General features: G+C 42.5%; 1 protein-coding gene across 8 annotated transcripts in view; it reads right to left on the minus strand.

Annotated features, from left to right (window-relative positions):
* Positions 1-2,004: 2,004 nt before the first annotated feature.
* ktn1 (kinectin 1) overlaps positions 2,005-20,568 on the minus strand; it is a 180,507-nt gene continuing 161,943 nt past the window's right edge. For 6 of the 8 annotated variants that reach the window (XM_072489693.1, XM_072489692.1, XM_072489665.1 and 3 more), the window contains 6 exons: positions 17,332-17,415; positions 16,973-17,056; positions 15,782-15,865; positions 10,341-10,433; positions 7,893-8,027; positions 2,005-2,947 (listed from right to left, as the gene is read on the minus strand). In XM_072489693.1, coding sequence (XP_072345794.1) covers positions 2,912-2,947; positions 7,893-8,027; positions 10,341-10,433; positions 15,782-15,865; positions 16,973-17,056; positions 17,332-17,415 — 516 coding nt within the window. In that variant the 3' untranslated portion in view covers positions 2,005-2,911. The remainder of the gene's footprint in view (positions 2,948-7,892; positions 8,028-10,340; positions 10,434-15,781; positions 15,866-16,972; positions 17,057-17,331; positions 17,416-20,568) is intronic. The other 2 variants (XM_072489690.1, XM_072489694.1) reach the window with 2 other exon arrangements.

The raw sequence follows: 20,568 nt of genomic DNA on the forward strand, positions 1-20,568 counted from the left end.
GCCTCCTTTCGTGTATTTATTTTGCAAAACTAACTTCATGAATATCCTTTCGGTTGTGTTTCTGGCACCAAGGTCTGGATAGCCAGCCACAACCAACTCCAAAATGATGGAGGGCCCTTTTCATTTCTACATTCAAGTATTTTGTTTTAAAAGTTAAAAAGTGAATTCACTTGGACAAACTTTCAGTAGCAGTTAATAAACAGCTTAATTATCCAAATCTGGCCTTTCATTCTCAGGTAATACCTAGTCTATCTGCTGAAGGAATAGTGAAGCACACGTCAACACTTGTGAAAGAGGTGCTACCTGTGGTGATGTGCATCAATGTAAATGCATGTAGGCTAGCTAGACACTAGAGGAAGTACCAAAGACATCACACACTCAACCAATAGGTCAGTTAGATAGGACACGACCAATGGACATTCACGATACACACAGAGGTGACACAACCACAGGAGGGAATTACACCAACCCATATATAAAGGACACCACACACATGATCTGCCTCTTTCCAGTGGAGACAGTCAGTGAGTAGAGACACAGGGTTGATTCAATATTACACCCACCACGTGGATTGCAGCAACTGGTTAGTCAGTCTGGGTAGCTATAGTAGGATTAGCAGTAGTGTCGAACCCGAGTAATAGAAGTGTAAATAGTTTAATAAAAGTGTTGAAGTTATCTCCACGTCTGAACCTTCCTTTGTCAAGTGCACCACAAGGAAACCGCTTATGTTACACCTAGAACATAACAAATCACTACCCAGTTTAAATTGTATGGAGTACTATTTATGGTCTAGATTACACTGTATGAATTACATTTTGGATAGTATTGGCACAGACATGGAACACAAAATGCAGAGACAGCTTTGTAGGAGTGACAAATGTCACCAAACCCAACAAGCAGACCCAAGATTTAGAACAATGGTCATCATTTTGGCGGAGGATGACAAATTCCATTCAGATGTGTAAAAATCAAAAATAGACCGACCCATGTAAATCTCCCAAAGAGGATCCTTTCTGCATTGCCGATCCAAAACATCAGAGCTCAGCAAAATATTTATGCCGTAGGAAGAGAGCACATTTTGTCTCAGGAAGGAATATTTTCCGCTACTTCAAATATTTGCTCACTCCACTGTAGTGCTTCTCATCAAGTGCTTTCAAGTTTGCATATTTTTCCAACTTGTTGTCTCCTCCATTTCCTTAAATAGTAGCATCTATGCAATCTTAGGTTTCCTTTTTAACCCATAGGTTACCATACAAAGCAACTCGGATAATGTTCAGGTGGCACTTCCTGACTGCAAAATTCCTTAAATGCTCAATCCTGCTGAAAATGACATTAAGCTAATAATGGAGTAGCAATTTGTTTTTTTTTAATAAAATAATCAGAATACATTGTCTATTATTGCTCTGAAATGCTGGACACATCTCCATTAGCAGCAGTGGCCAGCACTGCTGCCTCACAGCGCCAGGGACCTGGGTTTGATTCCGACCTTGGGAGACTGTCCGTGTGGAGTTTGCGCATTCTCCACGTGTCTTCATGGGTATCCTCCAGGTGCTCCGGTTTCCTCCCACAGTCCAAAGCTGTGCAGGTGAAGTGGATTGGCCATGAAATTGCGACTTACAAAGGTTAAGTGGGTTATAGAGATAGGGTGAGGAGTGGGCCCAGGAGGGTGCACTTTGAGGGTAGGTGCAGACTCGATGGGTAAAATGGTCTCCTTATACACTGTAGGGATTTTATGATTGTACCATATTCCAAATTAAGTAGCTGTGGCAAAATTTCAATTCATCCACAGCACCTCACCATTTAGCCCTTTTCACCCCAGTCTTCCTCCAACCCTTCACCATTTGGTGCAGATTAATACTTTGGATGCCAATGCTCGTAATCCCAGTCTACCAAGCATCAATAATATATTCTGAACCAGAAATTGCCCAAGCCTACTGTTGCATTTCAGACTGAGACACAAACCCCCTCACTGCACTAAAGAACAAAGTAACCATTTCATGAAAACAAGATGCAAAGGAGATTTTATTTTTTCCCTCATTTGTACACTGGACTTATTTACAGTTCATAACTTTCTATTAAAATGGCAGCTCCTTAAATGTAAAGAGTTTCAATTCTACATTAAAGAAAACAGTAAAATATCAAAGCAGCATCAATTTGAACTGTTTACCCCTTTTTTTCTATAAACCATTTCTTTTTAAACTAGCAGCTTGGGTATGTAGCCACAAATGCCTCCAATGCATCACAGGTCAACTGTATTTCAAGCCCACTTAACAGAAAAACAGTTTGCACCGTTAAGTCAGCAATAACTGAATATTCAACATTTATTGTAGAATGTTACTATTCAACCCTCAAAGGGGGACATGTAATCAACTGACATACTGTCTACATTAACATTTCATTAGGCCACACAGCAGTAAAAACAGTAGTGCTTTACTGAATGGAGCTTCAGTCTTTTGGCTGAGAAACAAGCATCCCTTTATTTAGACTCAGACTCACTCTTACAAAATCCTTCAGATTTTCTATGCTAAGCGACAACATGGAGTGTGTAATGCTGAAAATTAGCAGATAACCCTGAAAATCTTAATTTGAAACCCAAAAGTAAAGGTGCTGCTAGAATTATTATTTTAGCTCTTGGCTTTGCCCAAATTATATTTGCTGGTAGTCAACATTGACATTTAGCAAAAAATTTAAACAATTTATTTGCGTTTAGGAATGTACAGACAGGATACCATGTTTTATAAAACTAAAAACTTTCAAGCTGCCTACAATATTTTTGAATCAGTAGTTTAATCCAATATTTAAAAAAAAAACCCCCACAAAAGTAAAGCTCTATTCAGTGTTTGACAAAAGGGTGAAAAACATAAATAAGGCTTTAATTTGGCAAATCAAGGTGCAAACCAGAGCACCATCTTCAAACAGATGCTCCTTCCTTCAGCACTCCAGTTGCCTAAAAATAAAAATAGGATGTTAACAGTTACTTCTTGAAGTTTTATAGCACAATTTGGTTTACACATGATATATCAATAAAGTGGAAGACTCAGCCCATTATTTTATGTACCTGGTGAAGTGTCAAAGCCTTGATTTCACAATTATTTAGGGGACAGACAGCCGCAGAACCACATATTTAAAATTTCTAAGCAAAGTTACTAAGAAATCGAGACAGCTTCACCAAATGGGTGCATTCCCCCATCACGTTGGGACTTAGCCCATGTATCCCGAGTCCCAACAACGTGGCACAGATGATTTGAAGACAATGCTTAGAAACAGACATAAGTAGAAGACTTTTGCTAGCAACTCCAGTCTACCAGCACAGAGGACTGGTGGGTTTCCTGTCAGTTGACCAGCCAATTCACCTATGGGATTATCTGGAGTTCAAAGGATCTCAGATTCAGTGATCGCTTTATTACTCCAGGCTCCATTGGTGGGCCAGGTTGCTCGTCAATTGCCACTCCAGGTCTCTCCAGTTCAGGTATCAGATTACACAGCTTCGCCCAACCCAAAGGGTTAACTTTGTTCTAAACATTCATCACCAGTATGTAATCTGGGACCGCTGCAACCCTAAAGAGACTTCCCTTCCTCTCTCCTTCCACTGCCCTCTCCAAACACTTGGTCCCTTATTTGGTCAAAAGGAAACAACGTCATGGGTTTGAGTCCTCATTAGGCATAAAAGAATTCACCATCTGACCCAAAATAGACAAATTTGTTCCATTTTAGAAGCGAAGAAGTAATTTCAGGTCAAGATCAATTACTCTTCAAAAGAAGTTCGCCACATTGCATAGTAGCTCATGACTGCAGCATGTTGAATGTGTGGCTCAAAGATTGGTGCGGAAGGAATGGGGCACTGCTACCAGTACCGGGTAAAAGAGGGAGCAATTGGGAGGACCTTCGCCTGACCAAGGACCAGTATACCGGCAAATCAAACATGTGTGCACAAGCGTCACTGTACGGGAGAATAGCAAAACAACAGAACTTAAAACAAAAATCACTAGAGAAAAAAATGCAAGGAAACCTAGAGGCTGAAAACTCCCCGGAAGCGGATGGCCTGAATCTTAAGGTCTTACAGGATGGGACGGCAGATGATGGCCGCATTGGTTGTGATCTATCAAAATCCCCCAGATTCTGAAGAGGTCCCAGCTTTTTAAATCTGAATGTACTTGGCATTTGTAACAAGATGTGTTAATTGATAACACAAATAGAAATAAATGAGTATAGGATTGCCATTGAAGACATGGGGCGGGATTCTGCGGGAATCGACGGGGCAGGCAACGCCGGCGTGAAGGAGTGGCGTGAGCCACTCTGGCGTCGGGCCGCCCCAAAAGGGCGGAATCCTCCGCACCATCAGGGGCTAGGCCTGCGCCAGAGTGGTTTGCGCCGCGCCGGCCGCTGCGGAAGGGGCTTGGCGCCACGCCAATCGGCGCAAGTGCGGGAACGCCAGCATGTGCTGGCGCGTCCCAGCACATGCGCAGGGAGGGGTTCATCTCCAATTCAGCCATCTCGGACGTCCACACCAGACGACGTGGAGGAATAGAGTGCCCCCACGGCACAGGTCCGTCCGCGGATCAGTGGGCCCCGATCACGGGCCAGGCCACCGTGGGGGCACCTCCCAAGGCCAGATCCCCCCCGTGCCCCCCCCCCCCCCCCCCCGCCGAGGCCGCCTGCGCAGCCAGGTCCCGCCGGTAAGTACCTGTTGTAATTTACGACGGTGGGAAAAATTAGACAGAGAATTGAGAGCGGAGATGTTTTTTTTCCTTGTTGTTTAAGTTGGAATAAAGATCGCAATTAAGGGAATTGTATTCACTGTATTGAGTAGAATTGTTTAAGGGTAATTGTAGATTATTTCCAGGTGCAATTTTAAAGATTTTAATATGGTATTAACAATAAAGTTTGTTTTAATATATCAGAGTATTACTCAAGAAATAATGGGGTCTTGTAAGCAAGGTACTATAATAATCAGGGGAGATTTTAATCTCAATATACAAAAGGTAGGGATATTGGGGGTGATATATATTAGCATGGATAGAGGATTGGCCAACAAAGAGGAAACAGTGGGAAGAAATAATTCATTTTCAGGTTGGCAAACTAACTGGTGGAGTGTCACAGGGAGCAGTGCTGGGGCCTCAGCTATTTAGAATCTATATAAATGACTTGGGATGAACGGACTGATACTGTGTCAGCAAGTTTGGTATATGGGCCTGATATTTTTAAGAATTCTTCCTGACAGTGGCTGCCAAGAGCACCCAAGGCAATGGATCTGGCAGAGCTTGGATGAAATAAAAAAGATCCTAAACCAAAGATACAGCGTCAATAAGGAAGTTGATTTCAAATGCTGCTGTCGTAAGCTCAGTTGTTAAGTGCCAGGGTACAGAAATGTTTTGATAAGGTTATCTTCAACCATGTTTGAAGATATGAATAATTTTGCTTAATTTCTACGAGCCAATTAAAATATTTTTATTCTTTTGGTTTATTAAGGGGCAATTTAGCGTGGCCAATCCACATACCCTGCACATCTTTGGTTGTGAGGGTGAGATCCACTCAGACATGGGAGAATGTGCAAACTCCACACGGACAGTGACCGGGCCGGGACCAAACCCAGGTCCTTGGCGCCGTGAGGCACCACCATGCCGCCCGAGCCAATGAAAATATAATTGAAATGTTAAGTCACATTCTTTAATTAGCAAAAGTGATGCTCGGATTCCAGCACAAGAACAGATGCTAAATTTCAAATAAGACAATGGAAATAAAATTGAAGGAAATAAACAGATGAACTGCCATAATTCCCTTTCTGCTATGGGAAAAGGCAATGAGAAAGGATACAATGATTTTAAACATCCTTATAAAACTATTTCTCAAATATGAAACTTCATTAGTTGACTGCATATGATAAGCATGGTTGTAAACATGAAGAAAAGGAAGGAACAAGTTTTGTTCAAAGGGGTGTAAATATAAGTTTGGATCAAAGAAATCACTGGTTTAGCCTCAATTGGCATACTGCTGCGCCCAGTTCTGGCTGACACACTTTAGGAATGGAAAACCCAAGAGATAGAGTGCTGAAAGGATTCACAAAAATGGCTCCAGGAATGAGGAACTTAAGTCACAAATATGGATTGGAGGAGTTGGGACTATTTTGCTTGGAGAAGAGACGTTGAGGTAATTTGATAAGAGGTCATTCAAAATTATGAGGTGATTAAACAGAGTAGACTGTTCCCATTGGTGGTAGGGTGAGGAATGAGGGGACAAAGGGAAGGTAATTGGCAAAATTGGCAATGGAGCCACAAGGAGAAACTTCCATGCAGTGAGTAGTTACAATCTGGAATGTGCTGAGACAGTGCAGTGGAAGCTAGTTTAGGCATTCAAGAGGGAATTGGATTATTATCTGTAAAAGGAAGGATATGCAAGGTTACAGGGAGAAGGCAGGGGAATGGAACTTGGTGAACTGCTCATTCAAGAGCTGGTGTGCTGTAATCATTATGATTCTGTGAAGTAACGTACAAGTCTAAAGCGTTATGCAGCAGACTACAGTCAGCATAAAGGTGAGCTATAAAAATATCATTTGGCCATGTGACTCCCTTGAGCATTTTAAATCGTTAGAGCTGATCTTCTAAATGAATCCACCTTTTCCACCTGACCCCCATATTTCTTGATTCCCTTAAGAGTCAAAATATCTACTGATTTCAGTCTGGCACACAGTTAATGATTGTGTATCCACAGACTTTGATTAAGGCTTTCCAAAGATACACAAGTGAAGAAATGTCATCTCAGTCTGAAATAATTGATCCCTTATCCTGAGACAATGACCCCTAGGTTGAGACTCTCCAGTTAAGGAAAACAAAACAATCTTTACATCTACATTCTCAAGCCCTCCAAGAATTTTATACATTTCAATTTGATCACCTCTCTTTTTCTCAAGTTCCAGGAAATATACACTCGCTCTTCACAGGACTGCCTCTCATCTCAGAAATCAATCTAGCAAATCTTTGCTGCACACCCTCTAAGGGCAAGTGTGTCCCTCTTTAGGTAGAGAGACCAAATCTGTACACAGTACTGCTTTGGTCTAATAAAATTGCAGCAAGATTTCCTTAGTCTTGACCTTTATTGCAAAAGGGCTGAAATATAATATTCCATTTGTCTTCCTAATTGCTTATTTTCCGTGCATGTTGTATTGTGTATAGAAACCCTGAATATCTTACTAATTTCGTAAAAAATCTGCTTTTCCATTTATCCTACAAAAGTGGATTATTTCACATTTCCCCGCATTAGCCTCCATCCGTCTTCCTCACTCAAAAGAGGTCTCTGACCCCCCTTGCAGCTTTCTTTGCTGCTTATTTTCCCTCCTAACTTTGTATTGTCAGCAAAATTGGATACATTAGATTTGATCCCTTGATTTAATATGACGTTAGATTGAAAATAGCGGAGGCCCAAGAGTTGGCGTCACATCATCCCAACTAGTTACAACCTATAAAAATGACCCATTTATTCCTAATCTGTGTTCTGTCCAATAGCCAAACCTCAGTTGCAACTAATCTATTACCAACTCATGAACCGTTATCTTGTTCAACAACTTTGTGGCTCCTTACTGAATACTTTTTGAAAATTCAAATATATTCCATCCAACCATTAGTAGTGAAGCAATGCTGGAAGATATTGGAATGAAATGTTACTGTATGGCTACACTACAAATTAATATAAGCTCACATTATTGACTTGGTATTTCTTCAACCTAGATGCATGTGATACTTTCTCTTATCCTCCACTTCACAGGGGCACCCTAAAAAATGGAAGTTACCATTGGTTTCCTCTTTGGTATGCTAAATGATAACTGTGGAGGACATCAAGTCAGGAGACTTGAAAACCAAGTCAAATATGGAAAGAACGCAAAAGTTTTTATTTCGTACCTTTTGCCCAAGCTGTAAAGTAACAGGTTGAGAGTTTTCCCTTCCTTTTGAGAACTGAAGAATCAAAGTTTTTAGTAGTTGATGTAGTTGAATTATATTCTGATCAAGATCCACAGATGTTTTCTTGATATCTAACTGTTCAAGAAAAAACAAGCTATAATTAGCCAAAGTTATTAAACTATGAATACACAATAAGCTCATTTCCAGTCAAATATTCCTGGTTACATATTCAAATTCAGAGTACAGAAGTAACTCAGCTGCATAAACTCAGTTAACAATTACTGTTGCACAAAATTTAAGATCAACATATACACAGTTAATCATCAGAAGTTTTTCCTCCCCTTATCTCTCATTAGGTACCCTGCATTATTCTTAAGCAAATAGTTTTGTGCAAAATCCCTCAAATTTCCACACTAGAATAAGCAACATGATTTTCCATCCAAACACTACAATTTTGTATAAAACGGGCTGTAAGGAGTGAAACGGTTCTTAAAAACATTTTCTGTAACATATCACTTGGTCTGACCAATCGCTGGCCAAAGGGGTAGACAGGCAGCTGGTTTACATACACATGTTTTGCCAGTCGACAGGATTTGTGCGCCCTTGACCATGAAGAGCGACTCAGAGAGAATAACAATGGCAGACCATTTCCCATCAATGGCAACATATCTGAAGCTGTGTAACTAGCTGGAAATGAAGTGTCTTTAAAAAACACAACAAAATTGCCTGGCAATTTAAAGTTACATATTATTAAAAGTTATACAACAGGACTGTTCACCAAAATATTAGAACCGTATTGCCTGAGCAGCAATCAAAGTAAACCAACTTACTGACTAAATAATGAAGACATCAAGATATTGCACAAAACTGCTATACTGTATCATGGTATTTCCTTTGTGTATCTTTATGCCTTGATCACTGTTATAATTATTTAAGTTTCAGCATAATTCCTCTGTGATGAAACAGGAAATGGTGGTGGGGGGGGGGGGGGGCTCCGACACTCTTTCCTCAAGAGGGCTCTCAACCCACATTCAACAAATACTGTGTGCCTCCACTGTTCTAATCCAGTGTTGCATTCTTTATCCTTGCCCAGGGAGCATTTCTTAATCCATCCCCGCCCCTGCACACATCTGTTTCTCACTACACGCCTCCTTCAACAAAGTATTTTTCCGCAACACAGCCTTTTGTACAAGCCTTTCTCTTCCTCCAAAAGTCTCTTTCCCTACAATCCCAGGAAGTTCCATTCTATCCCACCACATGTATTGGGAATTTCAGTCATTCGCAAGCCTCCCAACATTTACGTTGGTAACTTTCTCTCTATTCCTTTCACTTGCAGTAAAATTTATAATTTGTTCTCCCAACCATCAACTGAATTTTATTTCACAATTTTGTAACATTTTCTCACGCCTGAGTTATGCTTGTTTAAACCTACAAACACATGCCTACCTTACAGTACTATTTATAGTGGAAGAACTGCATTTCAAACTACACCATGGTTATATTAACATCTAATTAGTGCAGCTTTTAAACTTTAGAACAGCCGCAAATTAAACTCCAGTATCCAGCAACCCTGTAATTTACTACCCTCCATTAATTAGTCTCCAATCTTGCACCACAAATCTCTAATCCCCTAAAACACCACCACATCCCAAATTGCAACAAAATTATCCCAAATATCATATCCTTTTACTTATGATTGGCCGAATGACCTATGTCTGCACTGTAACAAATCTGATTTTGTGATTACTATGAGCAACTAAACAAGATGCCCACTTACTTATAAATCACTTCTTCTAAAGATCAATCCCAAATAAGACAATTCAGTTGAAACAATGATTGTTAATTTATCACCAGCACTACTATGATTTCTTCATACAAAATAATTGTTATAAATATAATTTCTCTATGGGATATTGAACAGATATTTTAAATGATAAATCAAATATAGTTATTTGTGATTATAACTGCTTTCAAAGAATTAAACAATGCTGATGTCAATTCAGAAAGGGGGACATTTTCCTGACAAAAATGTTTCGATATCTATAAAAGCTAACAGTGGAATGTCTGATCCAAGCAGAGATAAATCTTGATGTGAACTATAATCAAGAAAACTTCACAAGGCATGAGCTTAACTGGAATTTAATTCGGAGAAGGGCCAACTTGGCTGGTTACTTATTAGCTTTACCAACAGTACGGACTGGACCGTTGATGTAATTTATTTGGGCCATAATTCTTCGGCCGCTGGGATTCTCTGTTCCCAGTGGTAGAGCCCCCCCCCCTGCCCCGCCACTCGCGGGTTTCCCAGCAGGTTGGGGCGACTTCAATGGGAAATCCCATTGACAAGCGACGCGAGTAGAGAATCCTGCTGCATGTGAACAACACACTGCTGAGAAACATGCAGTTGGGGGACTGGTATGTCAAGTGTCAATTTGTTTTAAAAATACACACCTTCACTTCTGAAACATCGCTATTATCTATGGCGTTGTCGTCTCTTTGGGTTCTTGCTATTTCTGCCTGAATAACTTTCAGAGATTCTTGAGCCTGCGAATTAGAATATTATAAAACTTTAATATGCAAGAAAGCTCAATGTTTTTCATATTTTGAAGCAATATTGAAAGGAAAAGGTGCAGTTACAGAATGTGAATCAACAGTTTAAGATTAAGCCTGCTCTGTTATACATGCCAAGTAATGTTTTCAAGCTGCAACAGCACTGCAAAAACTTGAATTGTGGGGTACGTTTCTGGTATAGTGAAATATAGAAATTAGAAGTGCTCTTATGATTCTTCCCTTCTCCTTTATCACTTCCAAGTAGTGTTAAAAAATGTCCTCTCGGCATAGAATTTATAGAACAGCAACATGCCAGTCTGGCCAGTATTTACACTACAAATGAGCCCATCCCCTTCTCTACATTACCAACTCTCAGGTATATGGCCATCTATTGTTTTGTTCTCTCTCTTTCTTCGGGCCTAATTTTGGGAGCCGTTCGGAGGAGGAGGAGCAGTCTCTGTGAGTATAAAAACCTAACGGTAACTTCCTGTTTTCCAGGTTTTTTTCCCCAAAAGTGACGTCAGAGGGAAGCTGTGATCTGATTGGTTGATAGCAAATCTGACCCAAATTTTTTTTAAAAACACAGCTAAACTCGTAAACTTAAATTAAACTAATTAATTAATTAGTGATGGCTGGTCAGGTGATGTGCTTGAGCTGCTTGATGTGGGAGCTGGCAGATCCCATTGCGAGCTGCAGCGACCACATCTGCAGTAAGTGTTGGCTGCTCGAAGAGCTCCGGCTCAGAGTTGATGAGCTAGAGTCTGAGCTTCAAACACTGAGGCACATCCGGGAGGGGGAGACTTGCCTGGACACTGTTTCAGGAGGCAGTCACACCTGTCAGAGTAAGTAGTTTAAATCCTGCCAGTGGCCAGGGACAGCAGGGTGTGACTGCAAGTCAGGCAGGTAAAGGGAACCAGCAGTCAGGAACTCAGGAGCCTCAGCCCTTGACCCTGTCCAACAGGTATGAGGAACTTGCTCCCTGTGTGGATGGCGAACAGGGCTGCAGGAAGGATGAGTCAGCTGACCAAGGCACCATGGTTCAGCAGGCCATTCAAGGGGAGGGAGTAAATAGGCAAGTTGTAGTTGTAGGGGATTCTATTATCATGGGGATAGATAGTATCCTTTGTGAGCAGGATAAAGAGTCCCGCATGGTATGTTGCCTGCCCGGTGCTAGGGTGCGGGACATCTCTGACCGGCTTGAAAGGATACAGGAGAGGGAGGGGGAGGATCCAGTTGTTGTGGTCCATGTCGGTACCAACAACATAGGCAAGTCTAGGAAAGAGGACCTGTTTAGAGATTATAAAGAGCTAGGATTCAAATTTTAAAAAACAGGTCCTCAAGGGTCATAATCTCCGGATTACTGCCCGAGCCACGTGCAAATTGGCATAGGGAGGCAAGAATAAGGGAAGTTAACACGTGGCTGAAAGAGTGGTGTCGGAAAGAGGGGTTCCTTTTCATGGGACACTGGCATCAGTTTTGGGACAGGGGGGGACCTATACCATTGAGATGGTCTCCACCTGAACCGAGCTGGGACCAGTGTTCTGACCAGAGTAAATAGGGTGGTCAATAGGACTTTAAACTAAAGATTGGGGGGGGGGGAAGGGAAAGTCAGGGAACCAAGAGGTGAAGTAATCAGTGGGAAGCGTAGCTGCTTAGGAATACAAAAAAAGCACGAAAAGACAAAACTCAGGAGAGGTTACGATAGTCCCCATCCCACAAAATATGACATAGTGTATGGAAAGGCTCAGTAAACCAAGGTCCACCACACTAAGAAAACAAAAAGGGACGGTCAATAGAGAATTAAAGGTGCTATATTTAAATGCGCGCAGTGTACGGAACAAGGTAGATGAGCTTGTGGCCCAGATTGTGACTGGCAGGTACGATGTGGTAGGCATCACAGAGACATGGTTGCAGGGGGTTCAGGACTGGCATTTAAACATCCAGGGATTCACAACCTATCGAAAAGACAGAGGTGGGCAGAGGGGGCGGGGTTGCCTTGTTAATTAGGAATGAAATTAAATCAATAGCACTAAACGACATAGGGTCAGATGATGTGGAGTCTGTGTGGGTAGAGTTGAGGAACCACAAAGACAAAAAAACCAGAATGGGAGTTATGTACAGGCCTCCTAACAGTGGTCAGGACCGGGGGCACAAAATGCACCACAAAATAGAAAGTGCATGTCAGAAAGGCAAGGTCACAGTGATCCTGGGGGACTTCAATATGCAGGTGGTCTGGGTAAATAATGCTGCCAGTGGACCCAAGGAAAGGGAATTCATTGAATGTTTACAGGAGGGCTTTTTGGAACAGCTTGCGATGGAGCCCACGAGGGAACAGGCCATTCTGGACTTAGTGTTATGTAATGAGCCAGACTTGATTAAAGATCTTAAAGTAAGGGAGCACTTAGGAGGCAGTGATCATAATATGGTAGAATTCAATCTCCAATTTGAAAGAAAGAAGGTAGAATCAGATGTAAAGGTGTCACAGTTAAATAAAGGTAACTACAGGGCCATGAGGGAGGAACTGACGAAAATCGACTGGGAGCAGAGCCTAGTGGGAAAGACAGTAGAACAGCAATGGCAGGAGTTTCTGGGAGTAATTGAGGACACAGTACAGAGGTTCATCCCAAAGAAAAGAAAGGTTATCAGAGGGGGAATTAGGCAGCCATGGCTGACAAAGGAAGTTAGGGAATGCATCAAAGCAAAAGAGAAAGCCTATAATGTGGCAAAGAGTAGTGGGAAGTCAGAAGATTGGGAAGGCTACAAAAACAAACAGAGGATAACAAAGAGAGAAATAAGGAAAGAGAGGATCAAATATGAAGGTAGGCTAGCCAGTAACATTAGGAATGAGAGTAAAAGTTTCTTTAAATACATTAAAAACAAACGGGAGGCAAATGTTGACATTGGGCCGCTCCAAAATGACGCTGGTAATCTAGTGATGGGAGACAAGGAAATAGCGGAGGAACTAAATAAGTACTTTGCGTCAGTCTTCACAGTAGAAGACATGAGTAATATCCCAACAATTCCAGAGAGTCAGGGGGCAGAGTTGAATATGGTAGCCATCACAAAGGAGAAAGTGCTAGAGAAACTAAGAGGTCTAAAAATTGATAAATCTCCGGGCCCAGATGGGCTACATCCTAGAGTTCTAAAGGAGATGGCTGAAGAAATAGTGGAGGCGTTAGTTATGATCTTTCAAAAGTCACTGGAGTCAGGGAAAGTCCCAGAGGATTGGAAAATTGCTGTTGTAACCCCCCTTTTCAAGAAGGGAACAAGGAAAAAGATGGAAAATTATAGGCCAATTAGCCTAACCTCGGTTGTTGGCAAGATTCTAGAATCCATTGTTAAGGATGAGATTTCTAAATTCTTGGAAGTGCAGGGTCGGATTAGGACAAGTCAGCATGGATTTAGTAAGGGGAGGTCGTGCCTGACAAACCTGTTAGAGTTCTTTGAAGAGATAACAAATAGGTTAGACCAAGGAGAGCCAATGGATGTTCTCTATCTTGACTTCCAAAAGGCCTTTGATAAGGTGCCTCACGGGAGACTGCTGAGTAAAATAAGGGCCCATGGTATTCGAGGCAAGGTACTAACATGGATTGACGATTGGCTGTCAGGCAGAAGGCAGAGAGTTGGGATAAAAGGTTCTTTTTCGGAATGGCAACCGGTGTCCCGCAGGGTTCAGTGTTGGGGCCACAGCTGTTCTCTTTATATATTAACGATCTAGATGACAGGACTGGGGGCATTCTGGCTAAGTTTGCCGATGATACAAAGATAGGTGGAGGGGCAGGTAGTATGGGAGAGGTGGAGAGGCTGCAGAAAGATTTAGACAGTTTAGGAGAGTGGTCCAAGAAATGGCTGATGAAATTCAACGTGGGCAAGTGCGAGGTCTTGCACTTTGGAAAAAAGAATAGAGGCATGGACTATTTTCTAAACGGTGACAAAATTCATAATGCTGAAGTGCAAAGGGACTTGGGAGTCCTAGTCCAGGATTCTCTAAAGGTAAACTTGCAGGTTGAGTCCGTAATTAAGAAAGCAAATGCAATGTTGTCAGTCATCTCAAGAGGCTTGGAATATAAAAGCAGGGATGTACTTCTGAAGCTTTATAAAGCATTAGTTAGGCCCCATTTAGAATACGGTGAGCAATTTTGGGCCCCACACCTCAGGAAGGACATACTGGCACTGGAGCGGGTCCAGCGGAGATTCACACGGATGATCCCAGGAATGGAGGCCTAACATACGATGAACGTCTGAGGATCCTGGGATTATATTCATTGGAGTTTAGGAGGTTGAGGGGAGATCTAATAGAAACTTACAAGATAATGAATGGCTTAGATAGGTTGGACGTAGGGAAGTTGTTTCCATTAGCAGGGGAGACTAGGACCCGGAGGCACAGCCTTAGAATAAAAGGGAGTCACTTTAGAACAGAGATGAGGAGAAATTTCTTCAGCCAGAGAATGGTGGGTCTGTGGAATTCATTGCCACAGAGGGCGGTGGAGGCCGGGACGTTGAGTGTCTTTAAGACAGAAGTTGATAAATTCTTGATTTCTCGAGGAATTAAGGTCTATGGAGAGCGCGTAAATGGAGTTGAAATCAGCCATGATTGAATGGTGGAGTGGACTCGATGGGCCGAATGGCCTTACTTCCGCTCCTATGTCTTATGGTCTTATTCCTTTCTCTCTTATGTACTTATTCACGGACCCCTTAAAGAATCTATGTTATTTGCCTCAATTACCTGTATCCTGCGAACCAGTTCCACATTCTAACCCCAAGAGGTTTCTCCTGAACCCTTTACTGGATTTATTACTTACAACCCCTGGTTTTTGACTCTCCCATAAATCAATTTTACATCTACCCTGTAAAAATTACATTTTAATGATCTTGGTTAGATTACTCATCTCTTGAAAAGAGCACCAAGCCTAAAAGTTATAATCTCAGTTTTAGTACCATCCATCCAAATCTTTTTTGCACCATCCTCAGGGTTTCTATTTTTGTAACATTCAGTCCAGACCCAAACACAAATCTGTTCTAACCAAGCTTACACGCGTTTAACACGATTTCCCGGTTTTTCAAATCTATTCTTCCAGAAATGAACCATAGTGACAGTGCTTTGTTTGCATATTTTCTCTCTTCTTTCATTTAAATGTTACTTAAATTGCAATGAAGATTACAGTTTAGGAACATAAATTGCAATGAAAATTTGTTTTGGAATAAATGTTAAAAACTGATTTAACAAAAAAAACAAATGTTTGGGTAGGCTCAACAAAAATGCTTGAGATTTATATATGGGAGGTTGGTCTTAACGATGTACACCATGCAGCATTCCTGATGCAGCAAATACAGTATTTTACCTGGTGCAGATTGGAAACCATATTCTGAGCCTCATTCTGTTCAGTCTTCAGTTTCGCTGAGGTTTCAGATAATTGAGCTTTAAGCTGCAAATTAAAACAAGACACAAGTTAATTGTTAATTTGTTTTATTTTCTGACAATTTTCTCCGTCTCCCTGCCAGAAGGCATTGACCCCCTGCTGAAGGAAGGTATCTGGTTGCCCAACAACATTCAATACTTCACCAAGTGACCATCGACAGCAAGTATCAGTATATTCAAACCAGGGGGAAAAGGCAAACCTGGTCTGCTCATGCTGGTTCACTTATGTACCTCAAACAGGAGTTCCTAAAAAGCAATAGTGGAAACCTCGTCTAATATTTCCCACTGTAACTCGATCGAAAAAACTTTTAACTGTTATATTGTTATCCATTCCCAATAGAGATCAAAATCAGACAGATTCCATTCCTCACACCACCAGTAGGTGTATCTACACACAGATTACAACAGCTCATTACCACCTTCCATGGGCAATAAATGCTAGCCTAGCCAGTGACACCTGCAGCCAGTGAATGAATTAAGGGGCAAGAAAGACGGTTTAAACTGGGGCCTTTCTGCTGTGCATGACTCTCTTCAGCTACAGCTTGTAAAAAGCTAAGCCAGAAAGGGGAGCAATCTCAAGGAGACATTGTCAAGCAAATGGAGAATCCTATTGAATTCTTTAATGCCACATTTGACAGTTTAAAAAAAAAAAATCAGCTAATGTTACTTGTGCAATTCTTAAATTCTAGTTATACTTTAGAATGAATTGTTGAACCAGAGAGCAATGTCACTTCATTTCTGCCCAGACTCAAATTGATTGCCAAATTCCAGTTCTTTTTGAAATTCTCCGAATTATCTTCTTCCCCACACAAGCAAAAGCTCTCATTTTGCTTAAACATTAAACATCTTGGCGATATGAAATGGATTAACTTTAGAGAATGTTAGAGGTGTGAATACTGCTTCTTTTAAATAAAAAGTTTAAACAGATGTCACAGGATGTCCTGAAGCCTCGTGAATTACAATACAAGTTTATGCTAGAAGTTAGAAAGTGGCATGGGTATATTAATTATGAGGCAGGTTAGTGCAGGACACAGTGCATGATTGGCTGCCATAAAATTTAATGAGCAACCTTTGGAAAGAATTTGAAAACGGTTACAAGGAATGAATGTCTTACCAAATTTAGTTCTTCATTCTGTTTTACTGCTTCAGCACAAGAATCATCAAGCTTTTTCTGCAATTCAGTCAACAGAACTTTGAGCTGAAATGAAGTTTACAATCCAATTTAAACTGTTCCTGGGACGGTTACGCAAATGTTTAAATTAGGCTGATATATTGTTAAAGGCTAAAAACTTCCTGATTGTTGTGTGATGAAAGTAACTTCTAAATCCAAAAAACTTTTTAAAAAAAAAAATCTGAGGCTACTCTCATTCAGTTTGGTTTACTTTCTGCAACTACAACCCATAATTTTAAGGATTATTGTAAAGTTGTGAAAAATAGCAGAATGCCAAGACAGCCAATTAAAATAAGACCTACTTCTCTGACTTCAGTCACACAAGTAGCTCTTTCCGATTCCACCTTCTCCAACTCGGACTCAAGATGAATGCTTTGTTTTCTAAACTGCAAAAAGTAAATTAGATTAGTTTTAATATTAACAGCATTCATTTTATGGTGCTTTACTTACAGCAGTTCAGAGTGGCCAATGCCAAATAACCTTTGTAGCAGTTCAATTCACTGAAAAACAATTTTGTAATTTATTTCAAGTGGTGGCTAGTCTGGAAAACCAGATGTTGAACACAGGACTGAGAACTAACATCGAGGGCAAACTATGTCGACCTGTCTGAGACCAATAGGCAAGGAGACAAATTATCAATTAAATCAGGACCTTTCAGATAATGACATCCCACTTAAAATGACACAGTAATGGCACAGAATGAGGTATTTCAGACAATCAAATCCATGCCAGCTCTTTGCAGGAAACTCCAGTCAATCTCATTCCCCTGGTCTATCCCTGTAGCTCAACTAAAATCCAAAAAAAGAGCAACTAGTAAAGGCCAACCCTTTTTGATTGGTCATAATTGCATTTATCTGTCAATCCATTTATATTCCCCAGTCCTCAAACTTTAACTGCATTCTGTTCCCTGGTCCACTGGACACTTGGCACAACGTGGCATAGTTTTAAATTTCCAATTTCTGTGCTTTTAGTTGCTCTGTTTATCATTGCTTTGTTGATAGGATTCTGGCAGGGAAAGTTATTTTCAGAGTTTATTTCTCAAACCTCCAAGCACACATTGTATTCTTGTAATTACTGCAAAACAGAATCTTTCTACCACTCAATTCATTTAATATAGTCCCAATAAGTTGTACAAAAACTTGTTTGGAAAGCACCTTTGGTCTCTTTTGCCAACACTCTCCCCATCATTTCCTCAGTCTTCCTACTGCATCTCCATCTTTTCTACCACCTCCCCTCTGACAAATTGTCCCAATAGCTCCTACCTCAAATCTGCTTCTGTCTTTTTGTATTCCCCCTCTTCTGCCACTGTCTTAAGCATTGATCCAAAGTCCGAAGCTTGGATTCCCCTTTGATAAAGTCACAACTCTACCCTGCACTCTCCCATCATTCAAAAGGAAAAATCATCATTGTCCCCTTAAAGTAGAAAACCTGAAGGACTTTCAGCGGTGGCGTAAGCGAGGTTGCTTACAGCTCCAGTCAGGATCCTGGTTTTAAAGTCTTTTTTTGCCAGGGTTTTCGGAGACAAGAAGTTAGAAGGCTAAAGCCGGCGATCTCTAAAATCGTTCGAGGAGATTGACAGTCGTGGGTTTGCCGGGGGGAGATGGAGGGTCTGAATCCCACTGAGTATTTTATCTGAAGCTCGCACCCACCACATTAAACGGCAGCTCACCCAAGCTTCCCTGCTGCTCCCTGGCCTCAACCGGGAAGACCTCACTCTTCCCCTTGTTTACACATAATTCACCCAATGTCACCCAGTGGGTCCGAAATATAAAGCAACAGGTCATCCACATATAGCGAGACCGTGCTCAATTCCCCCCCGGCCCCCGCACAATCCCTCTCCAACTTCTTGACGCTACTGCCAAAGGCTCTATTGCCAAGGCAAAGAGCAACTGAGAGAGTGGGCACCCCTGCCGTCCCACGGTGTAGCCCAAAGTACCCCGAACTCGATGGTACGCTCGCTACCGGCACCCGATATAACAATCGGACCCAGGCTACAAATCCCTGCATGAACCCAAACCGTCCTAACACATCCCACAGCTATCCCGCTCCACCCGATCAAACAACTTCTCCGCGTCCATAGCAACTGCCACGTCCACATCCTGTCCCTCCGGAGGGCATCATTACCATGTTCAGTAATCTCCTGACATTCGCCGACAGTTGCCTCCCCTTTATGAACCCAGTCTGGTCTTCCCCCAACACCCCTTGCACACAGTCTTCAATCCGCAGGGCCAACAATTTGGCGTCCACATTTAACAACGAAATTGGGCGGTAGGACTCATACTGCTCTGGATCTTTTTCCTTCTTTAATATTAGGGATATGGACGCCTGCTGTAATGTAGGAGGGGATCCCCTTATCCCTCACCTCATTATATGCCCTCACCAGCAGGGACCCCAGATACCCAGCAAGCGTCTTTTAAAATTCTACAGGGAACTCATCCAGGCCAGGGCCTTCCCTGCCTGCATCGCCCTCAGCACCTCAACCAGTCCAATGGGGGCCCAAAGCCTCTCCACCAAGTCCTCCTCCACCCTGGAGAACTCCAACCCGTCCAAGAACCACTGCATTCCCTCCCCCTTGGCTGGGGACTCGGATTTGCATAGCCTCCTATAAAATTCCTCAAAAACCCCATTAATCCACACTGTGTCCAGCACCACCCTTCCCCTTCCGTCATTCACCCTGCCGATCTCCCTTGCCGCCACCTGCTTCCTAAGTTGGTGGGCCAGCCTCCTGCTCGCCTTCTCCCGTACTCGTACACTGCCCCTCTGCCTTCCTCGCGGACACCAACCCAAACTTCATCTGGAGCTTCTGCCTCTCCTTCAACAATACCGCCTCCGGGGCCTCTGAATACCTCCTAGAAACCCACAGGATCTTGGCCACCAGCCTTGACATCTCTGCTCGCTCCACCTTTTCCTTCTGCATCCAAATCTGCCTTGAGCGCCCCCCATAGCGTGCCGGCCGACACCTCACCTACATCATTCAGTCCCACGTACCCTAGAATGGCAGCCCTCACCCGCTCGCACACCTCCTCATCCGCTAACAGCCCTACATCCAGTCTCCACTGCAGGCGCTGCCCCCCCCCCCCCCAAAATCCACTTGTAAGTCCACCCAGTGCAGCGCGTGGTCTAAACCCCCGCCTGCAACCCCGTTGTTCACCACAAAATAATCAATCCGCGCATACACACTGTGCACATGGGGGAAATAAGAGTAGTCCTTCGCTCTCGGCCTCCCAAACCTCCACGGATATACCCCCTCCATGGCTCCATGAACCCCTTCAGCTACTTCGCCATCCCCGACACCCTCCCCAGCTTCGGGCTTGACTGGTCCAACCCCAATTCATTGACAGTGTTAAAATCCCCTCCCATGATCAACCGGTGTGATTCCAGGTCCAGGATCTTCCACAGCACTCACCTCATTCACCAAGACCATGGCAGCCTCTCCAGCTTCTCATTCACCATCACGAACCTCCCTCACGAATCTGCCACAATTTTCCCCACCTCAAAGGCCACCGGTATGTTTATCAGCACCGCCAACCCCCGCGATT

The sequence above is a fragment of the Scyliorhinus torazame genome, chromosome 2 (assembly GCF_047496885.1).
Source record: "Scyliorhinus torazame isolate Kashiwa2021f chromosome 2, sScyTor2.1, whole genome shotgun sequence".
NCBI classification, from domain to species: Eukaryota; Metazoa; Chordata; class Chondrichthyes; order Carcharhiniformes; family Scyliorhinidae; genus Scyliorhinus; species Scyliorhinus torazame.